Below are 20,724 nucleotides of genomic sequence, written 5' to 3'. Positions count from 1 at the left end.
CTGAGCCCAATATGATATACACACCTTCCATTCATCTACATAGGTTCCTTTAAAATTTTAGCTTTTGAAACAAGATCAGGTATGTATATTAATTTACATACAAAAGAACCTAGGTACTCCTGTTTAAATGTAGATCTGGGGTGGTTTAGCCTGGAGAAGAGGAGGCTCAGGGAAGACCTTGTCATTCTCTACAACTCCCTGCAGTGGTGTGAGGTGGGGTTCAGCCTCTTCTCCCAGGCAACAGGACACGGCCTCAAGCTGTGCCAGGGGAGGTTCAGGTTCATCAGGAAGAATTTCTTCACTGAAAGGGAGGTGGAGCATTGGAATGGGCTGCTCAGGAAAGGGGTGGAGTCAACATCCCTGGAAGTGTTCAAGAAAGAACAGGATGTGCCACTTAGTGCTGTGCTTTAATTGACAGTGTGGTGGTCAGTCAGAGCTTGGACTTGATGATCTTGCAGGTCTTTTCTGACCTTAATGAGTCTGTGAGTCTAAGCAAAATGCCATATATGGTAACAAAAGAGAAAGTGTGTGTTCCATGTAAATTTTCATTTCATGTTCTTCAAACAAGAGTTAGCTGAGAGAATGCTATTTCTTTTTTGTGGGGGAGAAAGTATTCTCAGGCAAAAGGAAAGGTCAGGTATGTAATTTTCCTGTGACCATACATTTCAGAAAACTATTTCTTCAAAGACTTCAAATACCTAATTTCAGTAAACTTGAAATAATGTCATAGAAGCCTGTAAAGTAGTGTAATGCCATTTTACATTTATGTACAATTAATGTAGCAGAAATTAATACAAATAAAACATAATGGAAAATTGAACATTTCATTTTCATTTAAGTAAGAACACATTATTAATGCCATTTTAGAGAATCAAAACATAATTTGTCTTTTTTCATGGAAAATTTTTACATTCTCATTATGCAGTTCAATGTGAATATAACTAGCTCTCCAATGAAAAAGCTTTGTTGATAAAAATATTTACACAAGCTTCAGTCCTTATGTTAAAAGGTGGTTTAGTACAAGCGGCAGAGAATAATGCTGAAAGAATTAAATCATTAACTAAAATGAATTTATATCTATCATCATATTTAATTATTTGAGTGTTTGTAATTTTGCTAGTATTATTCTATATTGGTTGTGACTGCATCTTACATGTAGGACTATTCAAAGGAAAGGCTCAATTGAGGATTGTGTTCAAATCTGTAATGCTTTAAATCCCCATGTCTTCCTTTTTATGAAAAAGCCCTATTCCTAGAACACTTAATGGGAATTCTAGAATAATTTGGATCTGAAGGGAACTTGAGAGGTCATCTTTTCTAACCTCCTGTTCAAAGCAGGCTTAGAATAAATCAAGTTGCTCAGGACATTGTCCAGCAGGGTTTTGAGTATTTCCAAAGATTGAGATCCCATCTTTCTGAGCACCTGTTCCACTTTTTCACTACTCCAATGGTAAAAACTTTCCTCTATCAGGAATTTCCTAAATTGCAATTTGTGTCCAGTGTGTCTTGTCCTTTCACCTTGTTCCTAGAGTCTAGTTCTGTCTTCCCTATATGCTCCCATTAGGTTGTTAAAATAACACTAAAATCCCCTGTGAGCATTTTCTTATCCAGGCTGAGCTAGCACAGCTCTCTCCTTGTCCAGGATTTGTCTACTGAGAGAAGTCCAGACTGAATTCCCTGCTCAGTCACTTAACATTTAAAAGTCCATTTCCTTTCCTACCAAAAAGGCCTTCAAGCATTGCAGTTGGGCTGCTGGGTTCTTCCCTTTGCTCATGAAGGATTTGCCACACTTTGGTCTCTTCCATATCCAAGTGGCACCCTGATCCTTATCTTGCAAATAATTCTACATGGCTGCTCTAATCACTTGAGTAAATAAATCTTTAGTGAAATGAACAGATTCATAATCATTTGCCTTGTAATTAACTTGTGGGGAAAAAACCCCCAAGTTTTAATATTCTGTGTGGGTTTTTTAGACACCCCAGTAATTCAGGAGGACCTATAGGTCAGTTAAACATTGTGTTCACTATTTTCTTTTTTAATTTGAGGATCATAAGAAGCAAACCACAAATAAAAATTCATATTGCAAAATTGTTAAATCTTGTAACAAATTGAGAGAATTTGTGACTTTTCATTTTTCCTTCCGTAATTTAGCTAAGAATGGGACAATGTATTGCCCAGTTCATTGCTTACAGTATTCAAGATCGTGGTCAAGATTAGATAATAGTAAATTATGGGAAATATTGCTGCTCACATCTCATTACTGTTTTATTCTCTTGGGGAGGCAGAAGGTTGTTGGAATTTTTTTTAATTGTGTGGGTGCATTTTTTGAAGACCAAGGGCAGTGACTAACTTAAGCCAAAAATAGTGCAGCCAACAGCTTTGCAGACACAGAATTCTGCCATAGCTTCTCCAATTCCCTTCTACTGCCATAGCCTAGAGCCTTCCCTGAAGAACCTATCAATCATGCTAAAATGCATCGAGGTCCTCTTGGGTGGACATGCAAGAACTAAACTGTAATCACAAATATAACTTTATCTGAGAGCTAAGACAAGAGTCAGCCCATTTCAAATAAATGTTGTTACATTAATCTGGTGCACCAAGGCATAGCTCCATTTTTTGCAGTCGGTCAATCACCAGTGTTCCTCCTCTGCATCAGCAAGGTCTCTCAGTGCAGTGCCTCCTTTGACCTGAGGTGTTCTTGGGTTTGATGCTATAACCCTCACTTGCAGAAACTCAGATAACCTGATGTGGAGTTCATACAAAGCAGAAACTGAGAAACAACTAAGCAGAGTTTTTTATGATGTCACTGTAAGCAAATCTCAAAGCATGTGCTGGGCACTTGAATTCAAGAAAGAATGCTTAGGAGCAAAAGTAGATGAGATATGTGTCTCTGACTGCAGCTATACCTTACTTTTCCGTCATCTTTTCCTCCTCATTTCCCATTCATCTCCATATTCTCAGCCACTGTTTCTCAAGTTATGCCATACTTTCCCTGTGAGCTACAAGTGATACTGGCATCTTTCCAAATAACTTTTTGGCTCTTATCTCTTGTGGTGTTAATGAACTAAACTTCTAGTAATAAAAAAGTGCAAAAAGAACACTGAAGTTCTTACAGGCAGTTAGCAAAAAGCCAAGTTAAGAAAGAACCACAGGAATCAAAACTGGTTTTGTTTATTGTAATAAAAATCAAAGCCAGTTTTGTTAACCTCCACCTTACTGTAAAACATTTGCACTCTTTTTTGTACTCAATTCCCTTATCTCTGTAAGTCAAAGGAATCCTTCTCCCCACCCCTTTACTTGTATTCTTTTCTCCTTCTCTCTTTACAGTCAGTCCTGGTAGTATTGGAATGTCTTGGTCTGAAATTTCATCCAATGTCCTGGTGGCAAAAAAATGAAAGCCATAGTGAATGAAAGGGATGAAAATTAAATTCTATGGTATCAAGAACACCATTTCCAGAATTTGAGCATCATCACAGCATTTTCTTAAAGTTTGTTCTGTTTTCTTTATCAGAGAATGCAAGAGCGTGATGAAAATTAAATGAATAATGTTAGCATTTGCTTTGAAGCAGGAAGCTGATAATTAGAACAAAGAGAAGGCACCTAAAAGAAATCATAATAAACTACGCCTTTGTACATGACGTGAAAAGGCTTATGCACCCTTGGCTATATTAAAATATTTGTAATCTCTAAATCAGTCTTCCATACTGTTCTATGTCAATGCAAAATAGATGTTAAACTTCCTAGGACAAAGAATAATTTATAATCTAATACAGGATTGCATACTAAGAGATCATAAGCAAGGAACTACACAATTCAGTGTTATCCTCCCACCTTTCACTTTTTTATAATTCTCCTAACAACTACTTTTCCTGAAGTTGTTCTCTAGAAATGTTAGTCCTTGAAGTGGGGACAGCTTGTAAAATATTTTATTAAGTGTTCTCTAGTTCTTGCTGCAAATTGTAGTGCCTTTAAAAATACTTCTCCAAATCTTATTTCTTGTCTGATAGAATATTGTCAGAACACACAGTTTAATGTCACTGTGAAATTAAAGTCTTGAGCATATTGCATTTCAATATAAGACATATAAATGTTAAATTGAATGACAGAAGTTCAGGTGACTTTACTATCACTAATGCCACACTGTTTCTATTTCATTTCGTTATTTCATTTCAATTGCTTCATATTTGTGGCTCAGTCCATTTGGGGGAGATAGAAAGGGTTCTGTGCAGAGTGTTGCTGTTTTGATAAGAAATGTAGACTAAAATACTAATTACTTGTAGTTACAGTTCTTTAATAACACCTAAAGAAATTTACCATTTTGATTGAATTGGATTTGATATTCAGGTTCTGAAAGCTTGTTTTCTAAAAGGACTTTTTAACAATAAAAAGCAACATAAAGAGTACAAATTGGGGATTCAAAGTATCCCCAATAAAGAAAAAAATAAATTCTAAAAATAGAAAGTAGCATTTTGAATTTTCTAATACAGATTAGAATAATACCTAGTGTTAACAAATGTGTACCAGCTCACACACATGCAATTCTCACGATGATATGTGATGTGTGGGTTTGTCTCTGCCTTAGCGGACCCATTGTTGAGGACAGGAAAGCAATCACAGTTATTGAGAAGAATTGTTTTGTTGTTCAAGAAAAAATAATTTCAACATAAGTTGGAAAAATGTATAAAAAATCAATAAACAAGGAACAAGTCTGTTATCTTTGCACATTTTTACTCACTTCCTGTGGAGAGCTTTTATCACATTGCATCTTCATGCTGAATGTTGCTGAATCAGTTATGCTTATTAAATTATTTCAGGTTGAAGCAGATTTCCCAAAATTAGCTATGAGTTTTCTTTTAGCATATCCTAGGAAGCCAAAATAGATGGGCAAGGTAATTAATTTAATTTATATACAACAACAACTACTACTACTACTGCTGCTGCTGCTACTACTGCTACTACTACTACTACTACTAATAATAATAATAATAATGATTAATACAGCTAGTATTGTAAGTAGACTAAAAAAAAAGTGAGTAGTTCTGAAGGTTAGAAAAGCAAATAATGTATTCAAATCCTGTTTCCTGCATTATCTGTTGAAGGGATTGTTAATACAATAAAAAAATTGTGGAATCAAATTTTGAAAAAAATGTCCACACTATGTCTGTGATAATGGCCAGTGACAGACCATTAGATGAATACAGAAACAGAGTGAAAGAAAGGTAATGCATTCACTGTCCTCCACTCAGCCCTTAATCAAATTTTCTTTCACCAATACTAACTTTCGATATCACGAGTCCTAGTGCTGATATGTTACAAAATTTTCATAGAATATCCTGAATTGAAAGGGAGCCACAAGGATCATCGAGTCCAACTCCTGGCCCTGCATGGGACACACCATGTGCCTGAGGGCATTGTCCACACTTCTTGAGCTCTGTCAGGCTGGTGCTGTGACCACTTCCCTGGGGAGCCTGTTCCAATGCCCAAGCACCTTGGGAGAAGAACCTTTTCCTGATGTCCTACCCAACCTTCCCCTGGCACAACTTCAGGCCATTTCCTTGGGTTCTGTCACTGGTCAGCTCAGAGCAGAGATCAGTGCCCGCCCTTCCTCTTCCCCTTATGAGGAAGTTGTAGACCACAATAAGGTCTGTCCTCAGTGTCTTCTTCTCCAGGCTGAACAGACCAAGTGATCTCAGGCATTCCTCATAGAGCTTCCCCTCAAGGCCCTTCATCATTTTTGTTGTCCTCCTTTAGACACTTTCTAATACCTTAATGTCTTTTTTATATTGTGGTGCCCAAAAATGCACACGGGACTCAAGGCAAGGCAGAGCAGAGCATTTTCTGGGTTTTGTGAAAATATTTACTTTTATATTTTAAAAAATATATATACTCTCTGCTTCTGGTTCTTTCATTGTTAAGAAATACAAATTTTTTTGTAATCTCTCAGTTTTCTTCATGTTCATTATATACTTCTATCATATTCTCAGTTCAACTGCCTCCTTTTTAAACTAAGAACTCCTTATCTATGGAAGGATTACTGCTCTTCTGCTAGGATCTGCCCCCCTGATCTTCCTATCACCTCTCTGTATATGTTCTCTTCTTTGTGAAAATCTTTTTGGATAGGCATGTGTCAGAACTGCATGCAGTGTTCAAAATGTGGAAGCTCCATAGATCTATACAATTGTTTAATCACATTTTCCAATTTGTTCTCTATCCCTTACATAGATATTTCTGACTTCTTTTTGCCTTTTTGACTGTACATAGTGTTAAACTTCTTGTCTTCAAGAATCAGTGACTATCAGATTTCTTTCTTCTGTATTTTATGAAGTCATTTAGATGCAGTATTGTGTGTGTATAATTAGGATTATTTTTCCCATATGCATGCCTTTGTATCTTTCAACACTGAATTTCGCCTTAAGTGAATATCCAATCACTCTGCCTCATGAGATAAATCTGTAAGTTTTTAACCCTATTTCTAATTATTACTACAATTTAAAAAATTGTGTTTTGTTGAAAAATATTCTGGGCATTTTCTAGGTCAGAGTGTATATGGTAAATAGTGCAAATAACAACATGCACTTATGTAGGATAGCCACTAGTAATGTGAAAAAATGACCACTTAACCCTACGCTCGGTATCACATCTTTCTAACCAGCTGCTAAAGCATTTTACTAAAAGATCATTCTTACTGTAGTTTAGATTCCTTTAGAGGTTTGGTGAGCAAACTCTTAAAAGGCTTTTGCAACTATAAGTGCACTGCACTACTGGGCTACATGGAAGCCCCCAATCCTTTCTTCATCTGAACCACTTCTGTGATTTGTCCACAAGCAGAGAAGTAAAATTTGAAACAATAAGTATGTAAGAAACAGTTGTTTTATCTTGAGTTACAGTAAGTGCAGTAGATCAATGCATTAGTTAAAAGAAAAAAATTCAGCTCAACTCCCTAAGCAGCACAATTACAAATTTCATCTCACTTTGTTTATTAATATCTTGGTGATGGTAATGTGTTGCTGGAGCTGTGGAAAGTGCTAGCATCTTGTTCTCCTTTTTTTGCTTGCTGAGAAGGGAGGTTTACTGATACAGAAAGGAGAGTACCATTCGGCATGGAATGGGGAAGCAGGAAGTTTTTGTTAGATTCAAATTAATATGCTTTTCTCACTGTTCCTAGGTTAAAATGGAAGGCATGTTTTTGGCAGGGCCTGAGTTCATTTCAACCCCAGTGACAATTTTTTTTAAAATGTCATTTTTACGTTGTTACGTTCCTCTAACTCTGGCAGTGTCCCATTGTGCCTCATTTTTGTGCCCAGTGCTTTTTAAGCCGGAAGAGAAAAGGCAAGCTAGGTCCAAAAGAATTTGATATTTAAGTCAAGACAGAACAGAGAAAAGGGATACAGGAAAAGAGATGGAAAATGAGCTAGAAAGAGGCTGACAATGTAGTAGCAACTTAGCAGTTATTGGTGTTGGTTTCTTGGAGGGTTTGAGGTAGAAGTCACGGAGGAGGGTTTTGAGAGAGACACTGAGCTAGGCTTGCACAGGCTTTATAGAGTGGGCCTTTCAACAAGGAGGCACTGTACAGGAGAAGATGCATCATTGGAGAGTTTTGTCATGGTAGATAAAATGGGGACAGATTGTGATGAGCTGTTTAGCTTATTACTTTCCTGGACTGTTTTTATTAATATTTGTAATGGAGCAGAGTAAATGATACACAAAATCCCACACAGTTTTGCAGGGGAAGTCCATACTTTATCTATTCTGCATTTTACCATATTTTAATCATTGCACCAGTTCACTTCTTGCTATTTCTTGTGCCTTGAAATTCCAACAGTTCCTAGCTAGTCTTGAGATTTTTCTAAATATCAGGCTCCTCTTTCCTGGGACTGAGATAGCACATTCTCTTTCCTCATATAGTAATGGTAACACTATTTGTGTGATAAGCTGATCTTTTTGCTTTCCCTACAAAAAATAATTTAATCTTAGCAGCTTCCATCTGTTTTATGTTTTCCCTTTGATTGTAGATCTCTTTTCCTTTAAGAAGGATGAAACATCAAATAGTAGCTATGAAGTGTCTTTTCCATGAGTGAGGATGATCAAATATTTAAACCTTTTTTTTCCCCCAAAAATTTACTTCAAGTATAAGAGTATGAGTGGTGGTGGAGATGTGAGGAGCCACGGTTTTATGAGTTTCTTAAATCTTGTATAGCTAGACCCTCTTGGGGATTGAGAGATCCAAGGAATGGATGAGATGCAGAGACTGCAGCCCTGGCAACACTTTCAGCGAAATCTAAAAACTGCAGATTGTAGAAATGTTATATTCAGCTAAAGTTTACGTGACTGAGTCCAGTGGGTGTTTTTGTTCACAGTACAGAAGTCTGGCTGGTATTGCTCTGTTCCTGTAAGTTGTTTCAGATTTGAACTTTTCCCACAAGACCTATTTCCAGAATTAGATTCAAATTGAGGAGTACTGTACAGTTGTTATAGTCTTAAAAAATAAATCTTCTTTAGCTTGATCATGGGACCCAAGGATTGGAAGGGGAATCATGCATGACTGCCATCTAAATGCACTGTCATCTAAGGGTGAAAGAGGAAAAAAAATACCCATTTCATGTTACCACTTTGATAAGCTTGTCCTTACAAAGGACTTCCATTAAGTTATTCATGTATTAGGTGATAAGTCTCAGATTCTACTTTGAATAATATATTACTTATTCATTACAATTAGATATGAAGGAGGGGGGAGATTGAAGGATGCAAAGATCTAAGAGTTTTGGTTTACTTATGGTACTTGAATTAAATTTAACTGTCTGTGATATGACAGAGTTCAGACCACGCTCCCTTGTGCATTTATGCACTGTGGAGTAATAAAGAACCAGTTTCCTTATCAAGTCTACAGAGTAAGCAAAGGCTCAAGCAAACACAGGTGCCTCCTGAGCTGGGATGGGCAAAGGCATAACACTGCTCATTGCTGCAAGTGCTGCAGCAGGTGTTTAAGGCAGTGTCTTCATTCACTTTCAGTCATGGGGACATGCCCTCAGGATTGGGGTGGCAATCTGTCAGCTTATTGAGAGACAAATGTGATCCTTAATCTGTCCAGTGACTTAATACCATGCCTGCACTTGCTAGTCCTGCTTTTATTGTTATCAAGCCTTTAATTTCAAAGACATTTTGACCTTTATTCATGGATTAAGATACTGCTGAGCTTGGTACCACATTGGTACAGAACACAACCACAACTCCTGCCCAAATGGCTTCTCATCTAGGTGAAAGGTAGGGGATAACAGGTGGATAGATGGGGAGCATGAGGAGGCTGAGGCAGTAGTGATTTGAAGTGGAAGAGTGAGATATCAGTCAGGAGAGTTACAGAAAGCCCCTCCTGTGTAGCGTGAGAGGAGACAAATGTTTGAAAATCTAGGGGAGGCTAGTGTAAAATTTTGCCTGTGGTGGGAGCCATCTTTTAATAAACAGAAAGGCTTTGAAAGTTAGCACAAGTTGTGTTTGATACACAAGTTGTTGTGCTTGATACTTTCGACCTCTAGAAGTAAAAGGAACCTAGGTGAGATAATAAGCTCCTGTAACTTCTAGTTGAAGATATGTAAAAGATTGTTCTGGCAGATGAATATGAGCAGTCTCATTGTGTTTTCCAGAGGAAAAGTCATTAAATTAACAGACAGGACAAGTAAAGTCTGTGGAGCAGTTGTGTTTTTTTTAAACCCATACCTTGACGATAGTCTTCAGAAGGAATCTGGAAAATTTAAATTAAGGCTCAAGGCAAGAACTTGGAGAAAGGCTTGGTCTCAGACAGTGTCCTGGGCCAGGGAAACAAGCCAAATAGTCATGGGATCCACTCTCATCAGGATCACAGATGCCTCACAGAGGTTGAAGGAAAAATCAAGAGTTTTGGACATGTTGTTTTCTGATATAGCTAAGCATAACTCATGGGGGAGACAGTGAGACTTTAGACTGAAGCAGACAGATCTAGAAAAACTAAAGAGGTATATGCATCCGAGGCAATTCTGTAGTTTAATGAATCACTATTGTAGTATCAGATTTAAGATCTTGTCTCTGACAGACCACTCCTGCTGAGAAGCAGCTAATTCATGTGACTAATTCTCCTGAAATTAGGAGTAACAGAAAATAGTCATTAGGAATACAAGTCAATTTGAGATGTCTCTTGAGTGTGCAGTGTGTATTCAAAGCTCCAACAGAGACTATACAGTATTATATAAACTAGATTGTTGTGTTACACAGGGTCTCAATAAAACCTCTCCAGACTCTTCTATGCACGTGAACAGTGGTACTGATTTCACAGTCGCAGTGAAATCTGTCTTTTCATTTTTGTTTATATGTTTAATCAGATGTAGCCTCTGATACTGTAGTTCACATCACCTTCATATCCAAGTAGTCCCCTTTAATTCAGTGGTGGTCCCCAAGGATTAAGGTGCTGTTGACCACGTGTCAGTGCACTGTCAACTATCCCTTGATTATCAGACTGAAAGAGATGAGAGTAAAATAAATTTAGGGTTCCAGAAATGCAGAAACAAATGTAAATGTTACTTAATAATATAGTCACAAACTACAGTACTGATGTAAACGGCATGAAAACTATGTCTGCTTACTGAGAGTTGTTTTTCTCCTTTTTTCCCCTCATCATTCATTTCTTAAGAAAATTGGCTAAAAAGCGGAAAGAGACATTGAGTAGTACTCGGCAGGAAATGACAGTGATGGTGAATTCAATGGATAAAAGCTACACTGAGCAAGGCACCAACTGTGATGAAGCTTTCTCTTTCATGGACACGCACAATCTAAATGGGAGATGTAAGTTTCTTCTTTTCTTTTCCTTCCTTTTCTTTTTCTTTTTTTTTTTTTTTTTTTTCCTGAAGGTGGAAGAAAGGTACAAATGGTTTTTAAAATATTCCTCATTACTCAGTCATGGAAAATCCATGGGACCAAGAGTTTCCCACTGTGCAGCACATTACAGTGTCTATTCAAATGAGCAAGACAGTCAGACGTCAAGTATAGACTGCTTTAAAAATAATAAGGATAATTGAGCCTTTTTCTGTCCATCCTTTTCTTCTGCAGAAGAACAGTGACATTGCTGAAGCAGTAGTTTTACCTTTCTCCAGTCTCCATTATGTTGAAAATTTTATATCTCTCATGCTGTCCCTCAAATGCTTCCCTTGCTCACATATTTTTTGACAGTACAAACTTATTTTTGAATATAACAACTTAATAATGATAATCTGATTGTTTTACTATTTGCAATTCTAGATTATGCTCTTTCTGTTGCTTGTACAAAGGAAAATCTCAGTGGACGTATCTGTTCTGCAATTTCATAAGAGATTCTCTAATATCCTGGGTCTTCTTGGATCTACCCTGAAAATAAATAAGATTTGGGTTATAAAATTTCCTATATTACAATTTTAGTCAAGGTCTCACTTCTGTCAGAGGGTTGGCACTAAGCAGAGACCGTGAAAAAACAATAGGTTTTTATAATTGTTTAAAAGAATGACTGGGTTCAAAAAGTTATTTTTTATTTTTGGTTCTTAAGGAACCTAAGGGGTTTTTGTATGACAGTGGTTTTTTTAACATCTTCAGAATTTGTCAAAGCTTAAATTTTTTTCAAGTACTAGCAGTATGCAAGGCCCAGCTCCCACGCTTTAATAATATGCTTAAGAATTTATTTTTGATGAGCTCAATTGTACAAACACGGTGTGAGGTTTATACAGTGAGACTTTTCTCAGCAGCATTAGGCTCAGAATTTGCAATGTTAATTTGCATTTGAGTTACTTTTGAAATTGGTCTGAAATAGATCTTTCAAATCAGACCTGTCTTTCTGGTGAGAATATACCCTTGCAGTTAATGAGATTGCTTATTTCTGTGAAGAGATCAAGAGGTTTTACTTCATCTTCTATCATCATAGTACAGTTTTCCAGTGGTGCTACTGAATGGTCATAACTACAAATGAAGCTGCAATGAGTTCCTGGGACTAAATCCTCTTTATGTAAACCACCTCAAACCTCTTTGAAATTATTGCCATAACAAGTATTTTATGCTGCTCGGAACCTAGAACCGCTAATTAGACTTCCCATAAGAAACGTGGTCACCAGAAGGTGCACCCTGACAGTCTTCAGGAATAATCTTTGTGTAAGACCTTGTACACGAGAGATTTAGAACATTCCTACTTCCTATGAAAGTTCACTACCCTGCCTGCATTCTCTACCTAGCAAGTTTTATTACCTGCAGCAGCCCTGATTTCAACTAATCTCTGTATCCATACCCAAAAGAAGTATCACTCTGTTGTGAACATCAAGGAAATGTAATCGCCTCATTCTGGAGACATAATCGAAGGAACATGGTCTCAGATATAATAATTTATATGATAAAGGATAACTATCAGCATTATTTAAATCAGTTTTGAGATGTCCCCATATTAACAAGGGCTGGTAACTGTTTGCCCTGAAAGATCAACTAGAAAAAAGATGGATGAAAGCCAGCAGGAGTAATCTCACTCCTCATCTAGTAGATCCTGTATTCCTCAAATCTGTTTTGTTTCACACATTCCTGTTAGTCTGTTTACAGGTATCCAGAATATGCTTACATTCACTGGTCAGACTGAATTTGAGATGTGTAGACAAGCAGCTAAGGCGGAATTTGCAAGGAGCTTTGCTTAAAAGCCTCTGATGACTCTTTGGCTGAACATCCTGTAAAATGTTGTGATTAACTCCTACCTGTTAAATGTATCTGTGTTTACAATGGTAATTTGCATGATATTTGTATACTGAACAGGGCAAACTGAACTTAATTGTTCCCATTGGTTTTACAAATGGTTTATGATTAAATACCACTGTGAGCATTGGTCCGTATATCAGTCCCTGAAAACCACCTTTAAACAAAGAGTAATATTCAGGGTCTATTAGAATCTCTATGCATACTATCCACCTGTCTAAACAAATCAAATAAAAAAAGGAGAGGAAAAAATAAACTACAGTAGAATATTTGCATAAGGTATTTACAGTGTTATAAGGAAAACTTATTAATGATCAAAGCTTCTGTCAAAAACACCTCTTGTCGTTGTGATATGTTGTTTCAAGCATCAGTATTCAGTCTAATCTAGTGATTTCAGAAGTATATTTCCCATCAGCAATCAAAATGCTTTCTACAACAATACTTCTTTTCAGAGAATTGATCAAATTCAGTGAGCTATTTCATTCACTAGACTTGCCTGGTTTTCCCTAGGTCCTGATTCCAGTGCAAGAAATACAGCAGGATCAACTCTAAGTCAAGTCAATACCATCTGCTGTGTCACTCAGCTTAAGTAGCTGAGTATCATATCTCTGTCTCTAACCAGCTTTGTTTCTCTTTGCAGCTGTATCTTCACCATCTTCATTTACAATGAAAACTAACACACTGAGCACAACCGTGCCTAATTCTTATTACCCAGGTAACCAGTTTTTTTCTTGGTTTCCACCCTCTGTAGACCTTTCCATAATAAAAGCATACATATTTATGTTATTATACTTCTTGCCATCAACATTTAATGTATATATAAGAAACATACCATTTGCTAACAGCAGCTTTCTGAAAGAAAACTCGGGAACATGTATCAATCATTTACTGTTCTCTCTCTTTTTACCTTTCCTGCATTGACCTGCTTATGATGTATGACAGATCCATTTGTGCCAACTGCAATTTTAGGTGAGAACATTTCCCTTTATCAAAGTTCATTGCTGCAGTAATTTTGGAAGTTGCAGATTTTGGGGAGCAGACAACAGTATGCAAAATGCTGGAGCTTTATGCTAAAGGAAGGGGTGGTAAACTTGGCTACACTGAGGTGCTAAGGGCAGTTGTCAGGTTTGATTACTGCTGTCGTAATGCAAGTCAGGGGAGAAAAGACAGAAATTATTTTAACAAGTGGATTTGCAAGGAAATGTTTATGCATGTATTTGGAGTGACACAAAAGAATTTGATTATCACAGCAATTGAAATAGTTTTCCTCATTTTTTTTTTCTGTTTTATCTCAGAGGTGTTAAGAAGGTGTCACTTCTTAAAAATAATTTTTTTCCTAGTTAAACTGTTCAGGATACAGAAAATCAGACAAAATACTGTTCTGACCATCTACCAGCTATCATGCCTTCTGACAGTTCTGCAGAGTTTCTGATGTGCTTGTCAGAAAGTGAAGCTTCAGAGAGGAGGTTGTTTTTAGAACAGCAAAATCATAACATGACACTTAGAGTATATAGTTTATTATGCACAAGGTGTCACAGGGATGAAATAAAACAGTAAAACTGTAGGTTAAAAACATACAGTTAAAATGTAAAGCATTTCCACTTGGAATGTAGGAAAATCTGTTATTGTCCAATGTCAAAAAGAGAGAGGTTTCTGCACAGTGATAAGAAGTAAGCATGAGGCGCTATTGCATTTTCAGTGCTTATCTTTAACCCCTTTGTGGCTTGTATTCATTTGCACTTCCTTCCCGTGCTAGCTTTAAACTAAACAGGGGCAGTTTTTAAATAGTAATTCAAAACATAACAGTGCACTGTTGCAGGAAATCAAACTCCTTAAGTGTTAAGCCTATTCATTTACTTGTTTTCCAATCTATATTTTCACAACAAGTATTCTCCTTTCTCCTCTTTTTTCTTCCAATCACTGTAAAAAATTGAAGACCCCTTAACTGATTCCTGCCCTTGAACTGTAAATTATACAGGCTTACATAGACTGAAGCATATAAGTAAAAGTTTAGGAAGTGATCTTGAAAATTGTTATTGTGAAGGAATATTTAGTTCAGTGCACTTCGATGTGAAAACTTTGAGAAGGAACTTTGCTGGTTTTATACATTATGTAAATCTGGAAGAAGGTAATGGTAGTGACTGTAACAATGTAATAATCTGCATGCAAATGAAATTTGCAGTGCCTTTTAACTGCCTGAGATGTTCGATTTTTTGTGTGCTTTAGCATTCATTCAGCACTTCATGCACTAGATGTTCTTTATGACCTTGTGGGTGGGCAAGGAGAAAAGTACTATTATCAGGAGAAAAACTTTGAGATTTCCTGTCTGTATTATGTAGTTAATGCTTTCTTCAGTTATTTTTGCGATCCTTTTCTATATAATAACAATGGTAAAATTATTTTTTCCCCCAAGAAATAATCTCTATGCAAGTAGTTCAGCTATCAGGCAAACACACACTGGGAAAAATAAATTCTCTGATTTTACTAAGTCTGTAAAATCTTCTAATTAGTTAGGTATGTATTTTATGGCCTACTACAGCAAATCTGTGTTTACTCATCTCAGAAATTATTTTGGTTATTTCACTGCATGAAATAAATATTTTTTTTAACTTTACATGTTAAAAATTTAATACCATTTTATGACCAGTGTTCCATTCAGATTAGATCTCTCTCCCAGTATGTGTTTATGACCCTCTGTACAGAAATAGTGTTGTATCTGAGGTAAACCAAATTAACTATGCTTGAGCTGGTAGAGGAATACAGCTGTTAACAAAGTATGCAGGGTTTTAATTAGTAATACCTGCTCTTGCTGTCTTCCACTGTCCGAAGAAGTTGTGTTAACCTGCAGGATCAAGCCTGTAGTTAGAACTACATGATCTTCTCTGTGTGACCTCCTAGGAAAGGTACAAGTCTGGTGAATGGTTAAGTTCAGCTTTCAAAATCTGATAGAAAAGCCACAGCACTCTTACTGTTTCCAAATATATTATTTAATAAATGCTGTATAGCTCTAAGTGTACGGTAGGACAACTGCAGCTGTAGGAGTATTTAAGCCAGGCAAACTTCCCATTGCACATGAACACTGCATCTGGAGGAGCTCACCCTTTGAAGAAGTCACAGCCTGAAAAGCTCATGCTGCAGTGCTCAGAGGCAAAATAAAAACCTGTAGTGTGTGGCTCCTAGTGTACTATATAAACCAAGGATTAAAACCACTTTATTTTAAAAAGCTTAAATGATAACTCCTTCTGTATTAAGGCAGCTATAAGAGATAAAGAAATAGAGAGAGAAAAATTAGTCTAAAACTAGGGAGCTTGCAGGAAAGAGATTCATAATTATTAAACTGATGCTTGCATAGTACAAGACTTTGATACTTTGCCTTCATCTTAGTTACTAACAGTCTGTGTTGCAAAGAATTTTGCAGTTTGCAAAAAAAAAAAAAAAAACAAAAAACAAAAAAACCTCATGTTTTCTAACCTGTTTCTAAAACTGAAATAAGCAACCCAAAAAACCATTATCAACTTTTTACACTTTTTTTTTTGTCTTTTGTGTCTTAGCCACCTTGTAGTTTTCAGGTGCCATTTCAGCAGCAACATACTGTACCTACACTTGTATACCACGCTTCATGCCATGCATCTCGAGGTGCTTTGCAGTACAATTTTATACCACATCAGACAGAAGTTGTAAAATTTTATTACTAGAAGATTAATCCCTTTCCTCTGCATTAGACCACATTAGCAGACTGACAGGAAAAGGAGTGAAATGGCCATACTCATAACCATACATTTTTCTCTGCTGTTTTTGATTTTGGTGTCAATGCACAGTTCATGTTGACAGTATGCTTAGTGAGGACTGGATTTCATTTGTCTTAGTGGGAATTGAGAGGGCCTCAAACCATCTTTGAAATATGATTCACTGAGCTTTCTGGCTTTAATGTCAGTTTTCAATAGTACAACTAAGACCAGAGTCTCACCTTTACCAAGGTGTGTTAATATTTTTGGTGTGTACTTGAGAATCTGGGACCCTTTCATACAGCATATTTGTGGAACTTTCTGCTATAATATATCTAACTTACGGATGTGGAAATATTATTTTAATGCTTCCCTTTCATATATCTTATTTTAAAAAGTAATATTTTTTTATAAATGCCTTATTTTATAAATATGATACAGATTTAGTAATTTTTTTCAATGTTCACTCAGGGAGGAATAGCTTGAATAAATCAAAGCACCGTATTAACAATTTTGGTTAAAATTAAAAAACTCTCAGATACATAAAATTATTATTTGAGTAAATAGATTAAATATTTGTGATGATTCTTGGACCTTAGAATTTGGGGCGGGTTTTTTCTCTTGTCAAGTCTGAATAAGTTTTTAGAATTCCGTCTATACAGGAAGCAAGTCATATTGCCTCCTTAGGTAGAGTGCACTTTCACATCTGTTTACTTATAAGTAGAGGTTTTGATCTCAGTTCCATCTGTGTGAATTGACTCACAGTATACCTTGGTTTTAGTAAATATAATTTTTACTGTGAAACTGAGATCAGAATCTGACTCATTTAGGGAATCATTCTGTAAAGACTAAATTAAAAACATAAAATTACCTGTAATTATTAATGTAGTACTGTTGCTTATGCCCTGTTTCCTTTTTCTCCTCCTCTTTTTTTCTCCTGATATGTATCTTCTTAAAAGTGCCAATCAATGGTAAGTTGCCCATTTGCCCCATGGAAGAGATGTGGAGGGTTGGGAGAAGTATGTGTCTCATAAAAATTTTAACCAGCCCACGGGGGTCTCCTGTTTGTTGGCTTGCATGTCAGTTGACATATAACTTTCCATGCCTAATGTGGTGGCTCATGATACACCGTGGTCCTAAAGCATGTTCATCAGTCAGTCAAGACCTTTTTCCTTACCAGATGATCCTTTGCATTTGTCCTCTTGTAGTTTGTCTCCAAGTGTCGTTCTCAGATCTACATTTCCATTGCAGTCCTAGCTTGATGAAACCATAAGCCATTTTATGCATCTTTTTATTTTGCTCACTCCAAACATTTGCTCTAAATTTGCAGTGTAAAATACAGCACTTTAGTAGTCTATGAAAAATACAAGTCCAGTTTCATTCCAATGGACTTGTTGAAGTTTCAGAATGAAACTTCTATGCAGTTTAAAACAAAATGCCTGTTTTAAAATTTATTTGCAATCAGCTAGCAACATTTCAAACAATATTAGAGTTTGGACTGCTCTGCAATGCTTCCATTGTAGAACTATGGACTTTGCTTCATTCCAATCAGTCTTGCGATTTCCGTGTGTAAACTGCTCATGGATTTATTGTTCTTCTGGTGTAGCCTTCACAGACAGAACCAGTGCTGATGGTGTCAGATTTCTGCCATTCCTCTAGAAATCTTCCTTGTTTCTGTTTCTTCTAATAAGTGAAAATGAGCCAGTATGTGATGAGATGCTCTTTTTGTAGATGAAACCCACACGATGGTCAGTGACACAAGCAGCCTGGTCCAATCCCATACCTACAAGAAGCGAGATCCAGTGGATGTGCCTTACCAGACGGGACAGCTCCATCCAGCCATCCGTGTAGCTGACTTGCTGCAGCACATCACCCAGATGAAGTGTGCAGAAGGCTATGGATTTAAAGAGGAGTATGAAGTAAGTGTCAGGTCTAAGGATCTGATCATTATGTCTTCTGCACCGTTGGTTATATGAGTCTGATGCTGAGATTTTACCAGTGTGCATACTGCTTGCATTTTACAAGAGAGAGTGTTTTTTTGAACTTCACGCTTTGTCATGCCAACTTCACATTATAAAAATTGCTTAAATATATAATTGTTTAAACTGGTGTTTGTAGTATTAGATTTCCGAAACTCATGCTTCAGGCCACTTCCAAAGTCACTGATGACATTTTTTCCCCTGGAACATAGAAAACAATTCATTCCCAGGAGGACTAATCACTTGTCGACTTTCATTTGTGCGGCTGACTTAAAGAAGTTTGTTCCTGTGAGGTTTTTTTATGCCACTGTTACTTAAAAGTGATGGAATTGAAAATTCTTGTGTTTGGAAAAGATTTGCTCATCAGCCAAAACCTTTTATACCAACATTAAGCCTAGAGGAAAACTACAATTAATTTATTAAAAAAAAATAAAATCAAGACCGTAAAATGGAATTTGTAGTGCAGCCAATGACATGGCTTTTTAACTACTGTGGATCAAATGATTCTGCTGAGAAGCAATTTCCAGGAAAATCACTTAATTTTCAGCCTACCAGGCTGATGAATGTCATCCCATTATAGACAGTAGGTGTAGTCATGACTAATGCCAGTAGATGCAATACATCAGGGTGCAGTTTGTTAATAGTGGCAGGGAAGGAGGACTTAAAATAGTAAAGCTGGAACTGAAAAACTCTTTATATATGGAAATCGTTGTAATCAGAATGAACTATAACTAGCCATATATTTGAGGGTTTTTTTCCATTGAACTTCAGTAATGCTGTTTTTCCTCCAGATGCAGTGAATGACTGCCCAATATATTCTAGCACTGCAAAGGTTGCAAATCTCTTTGTTTACATTTCTGTCAGACTGATACTGTCCTCTTTACAAATTTGAACTAGGTAACAAAAGAATTTCTTCCTTATGTATTATCAGGAGGATAAATGTCCAAATGAAAAGGAAGAAATAGTTTGACAGGGGATTTGTTTTGAATGAAGTGTCTCATAGATGGTTTTTGCTCTAACAAGACAGCAGGATTATATAGTCTCACCAGGGAAAGAGTTTGATTCAGGGGAAATTCACACAGGATTCACTATGAAAATAAATCTATGGAACAGAACAGAAAGTAAAGTAGCATATTGCCCATTAAGAGCTCTTCAGAGGAGTGTAAGGATACAGAGCACTTGCTGTCATGCATAATTTTAAGTGCTTTAAAATAAAACTTAATAATTAGTGTCACTATTCTCAATCGTTCAGGCTATAGTTTACCATCTAAGCACATATATGTAATTTTAAGTCCTGTTGGTGTCATGCAGAAGTTTTTGGTGTAGCATAACTGACACAAAGGATAAATGTTGAAGAATCCTCTTTGAGCAATGGCAGGCTGGTACTTCCTTGGTCACTGCTCAGCTTTGCATTAGGATTTACCCACTTGGGTTACTGGGTGCCTATAGCTCCCAATAGTCGAGGACTTGGAGAAATACCCTGTTTGCAGGATTTTACCCGTTTGTTCTCCTGGGAGAAGGCTCCTGTTCCCACAAGCAGGATCAGGCCCTTGCTCTTGGCAGGAGAGACCGATACTGTGCTTGTCTGTAGAACCAGAGCACATGCAGACATGTCCTTAGGGCCACACCAGTGGTGACTTCACTGCTGCTTTCCCATCTGTTTCTCAGGTGTGGAAAGAACATGAATGTATTTCTGTAAGCTGTGGACTTCAGTGCAGACCTTCATTTGTAGCCTAGTGGAGTACGAATGATCGGGATTGTGCAGAAATCCTGAAACTCGGGGAAATTTCCACATAGCTAGTCTGCAGTGGATCTTTAAAGTCCTTTCTATCCCCTGCCAGACCCTTAAGAAAGGAGAAGTTTTCGCTTGGTTCCAGTGGTGTTAGATGTTAGACTGACAGGATCTCATTGGCCTGATTTCCCAAGTACCCCTACACTGATTGTGGATTATTTAATCTGTTCCCAAGTACTACATGGGAGAGCTTTTACTGGTCATGAAGGAGCCTCCTTGCTCATCTTCTTTCTGCATTAAAGAAACAAAGTAACTAGAAAAGGGAAATGTGGTTTCCTCAATTCATCACGTCTTCCTCCTTATATATGTCACCTTTTGGTTTTAGACTCAGTGCTTTCACAGGGATTTCACTATATCCTTCTTCAAAAATGTCCATTGTCAAAGGGCCATAAATCCAAGTAATGAGTTCATCTGCTTCCTAAACAGATCAATTAGGCTACTGGAGGTCAGAATGGTTTGGCATAGCTAGGGCAGAAGCAGATAAATTCATTAAAGTCTTACAATTTCA

At 36.9% G+C, this 20,724-nt stretch overlaps 1 protein-coding gene across 6 annotated transcripts in view; it reads left to right on the top strand.

The window, feature by feature from the left end:
* PTPRM (protein tyrosine phosphatase receptor type M) overlaps positions 1–20,724 on the top strand; it is a 445,383-nt gene that overhangs the window by 340,559 nt on the left and 84,100 nt on the right. For 2 of the 6 annotated variants that reach the window (XM_053979831.1, XM_053979813.1), the window contains 4 exons: positions 10,658–10,809; positions 13,361–13,435; positions 13,663–13,689; positions 18,177–18,364. In XM_053979831.1, coding sequence (XP_053835806.1) covers positions 10,658–10,809; positions 13,361–13,435; positions 13,663–13,689; positions 18,177–18,364 — 442 coding nt within the window. The remainder of the gene's footprint in view (positions 1–10,657; positions 10,810–13,360; positions 13,436–13,662; positions 13,690–18,176; positions 18,365–20,724) is intronic. The other 4 variants (XM_053979842.1, XM_053979823.1, XM_053979855.1 and 1 more) reach the window with 2 other exon arrangements.

Source organism: Vidua macroura, chromosome 1 (assembly GCF_024509145.1).
Source record: "Vidua macroura isolate BioBank_ID:100142 chromosome 1, ASM2450914v1, whole genome shotgun sequence".
Taxonomy (NCBI): Eukaryota; Metazoa; Chordata; class Aves; order Passeriformes; family Viduidae; genus Vidua; species Vidua macroura.
The sequence above is the reverse complement of the archived record's forward strand: the minus strand, read 5'-3'. Positions and strand labels throughout refer to the sequence as shown.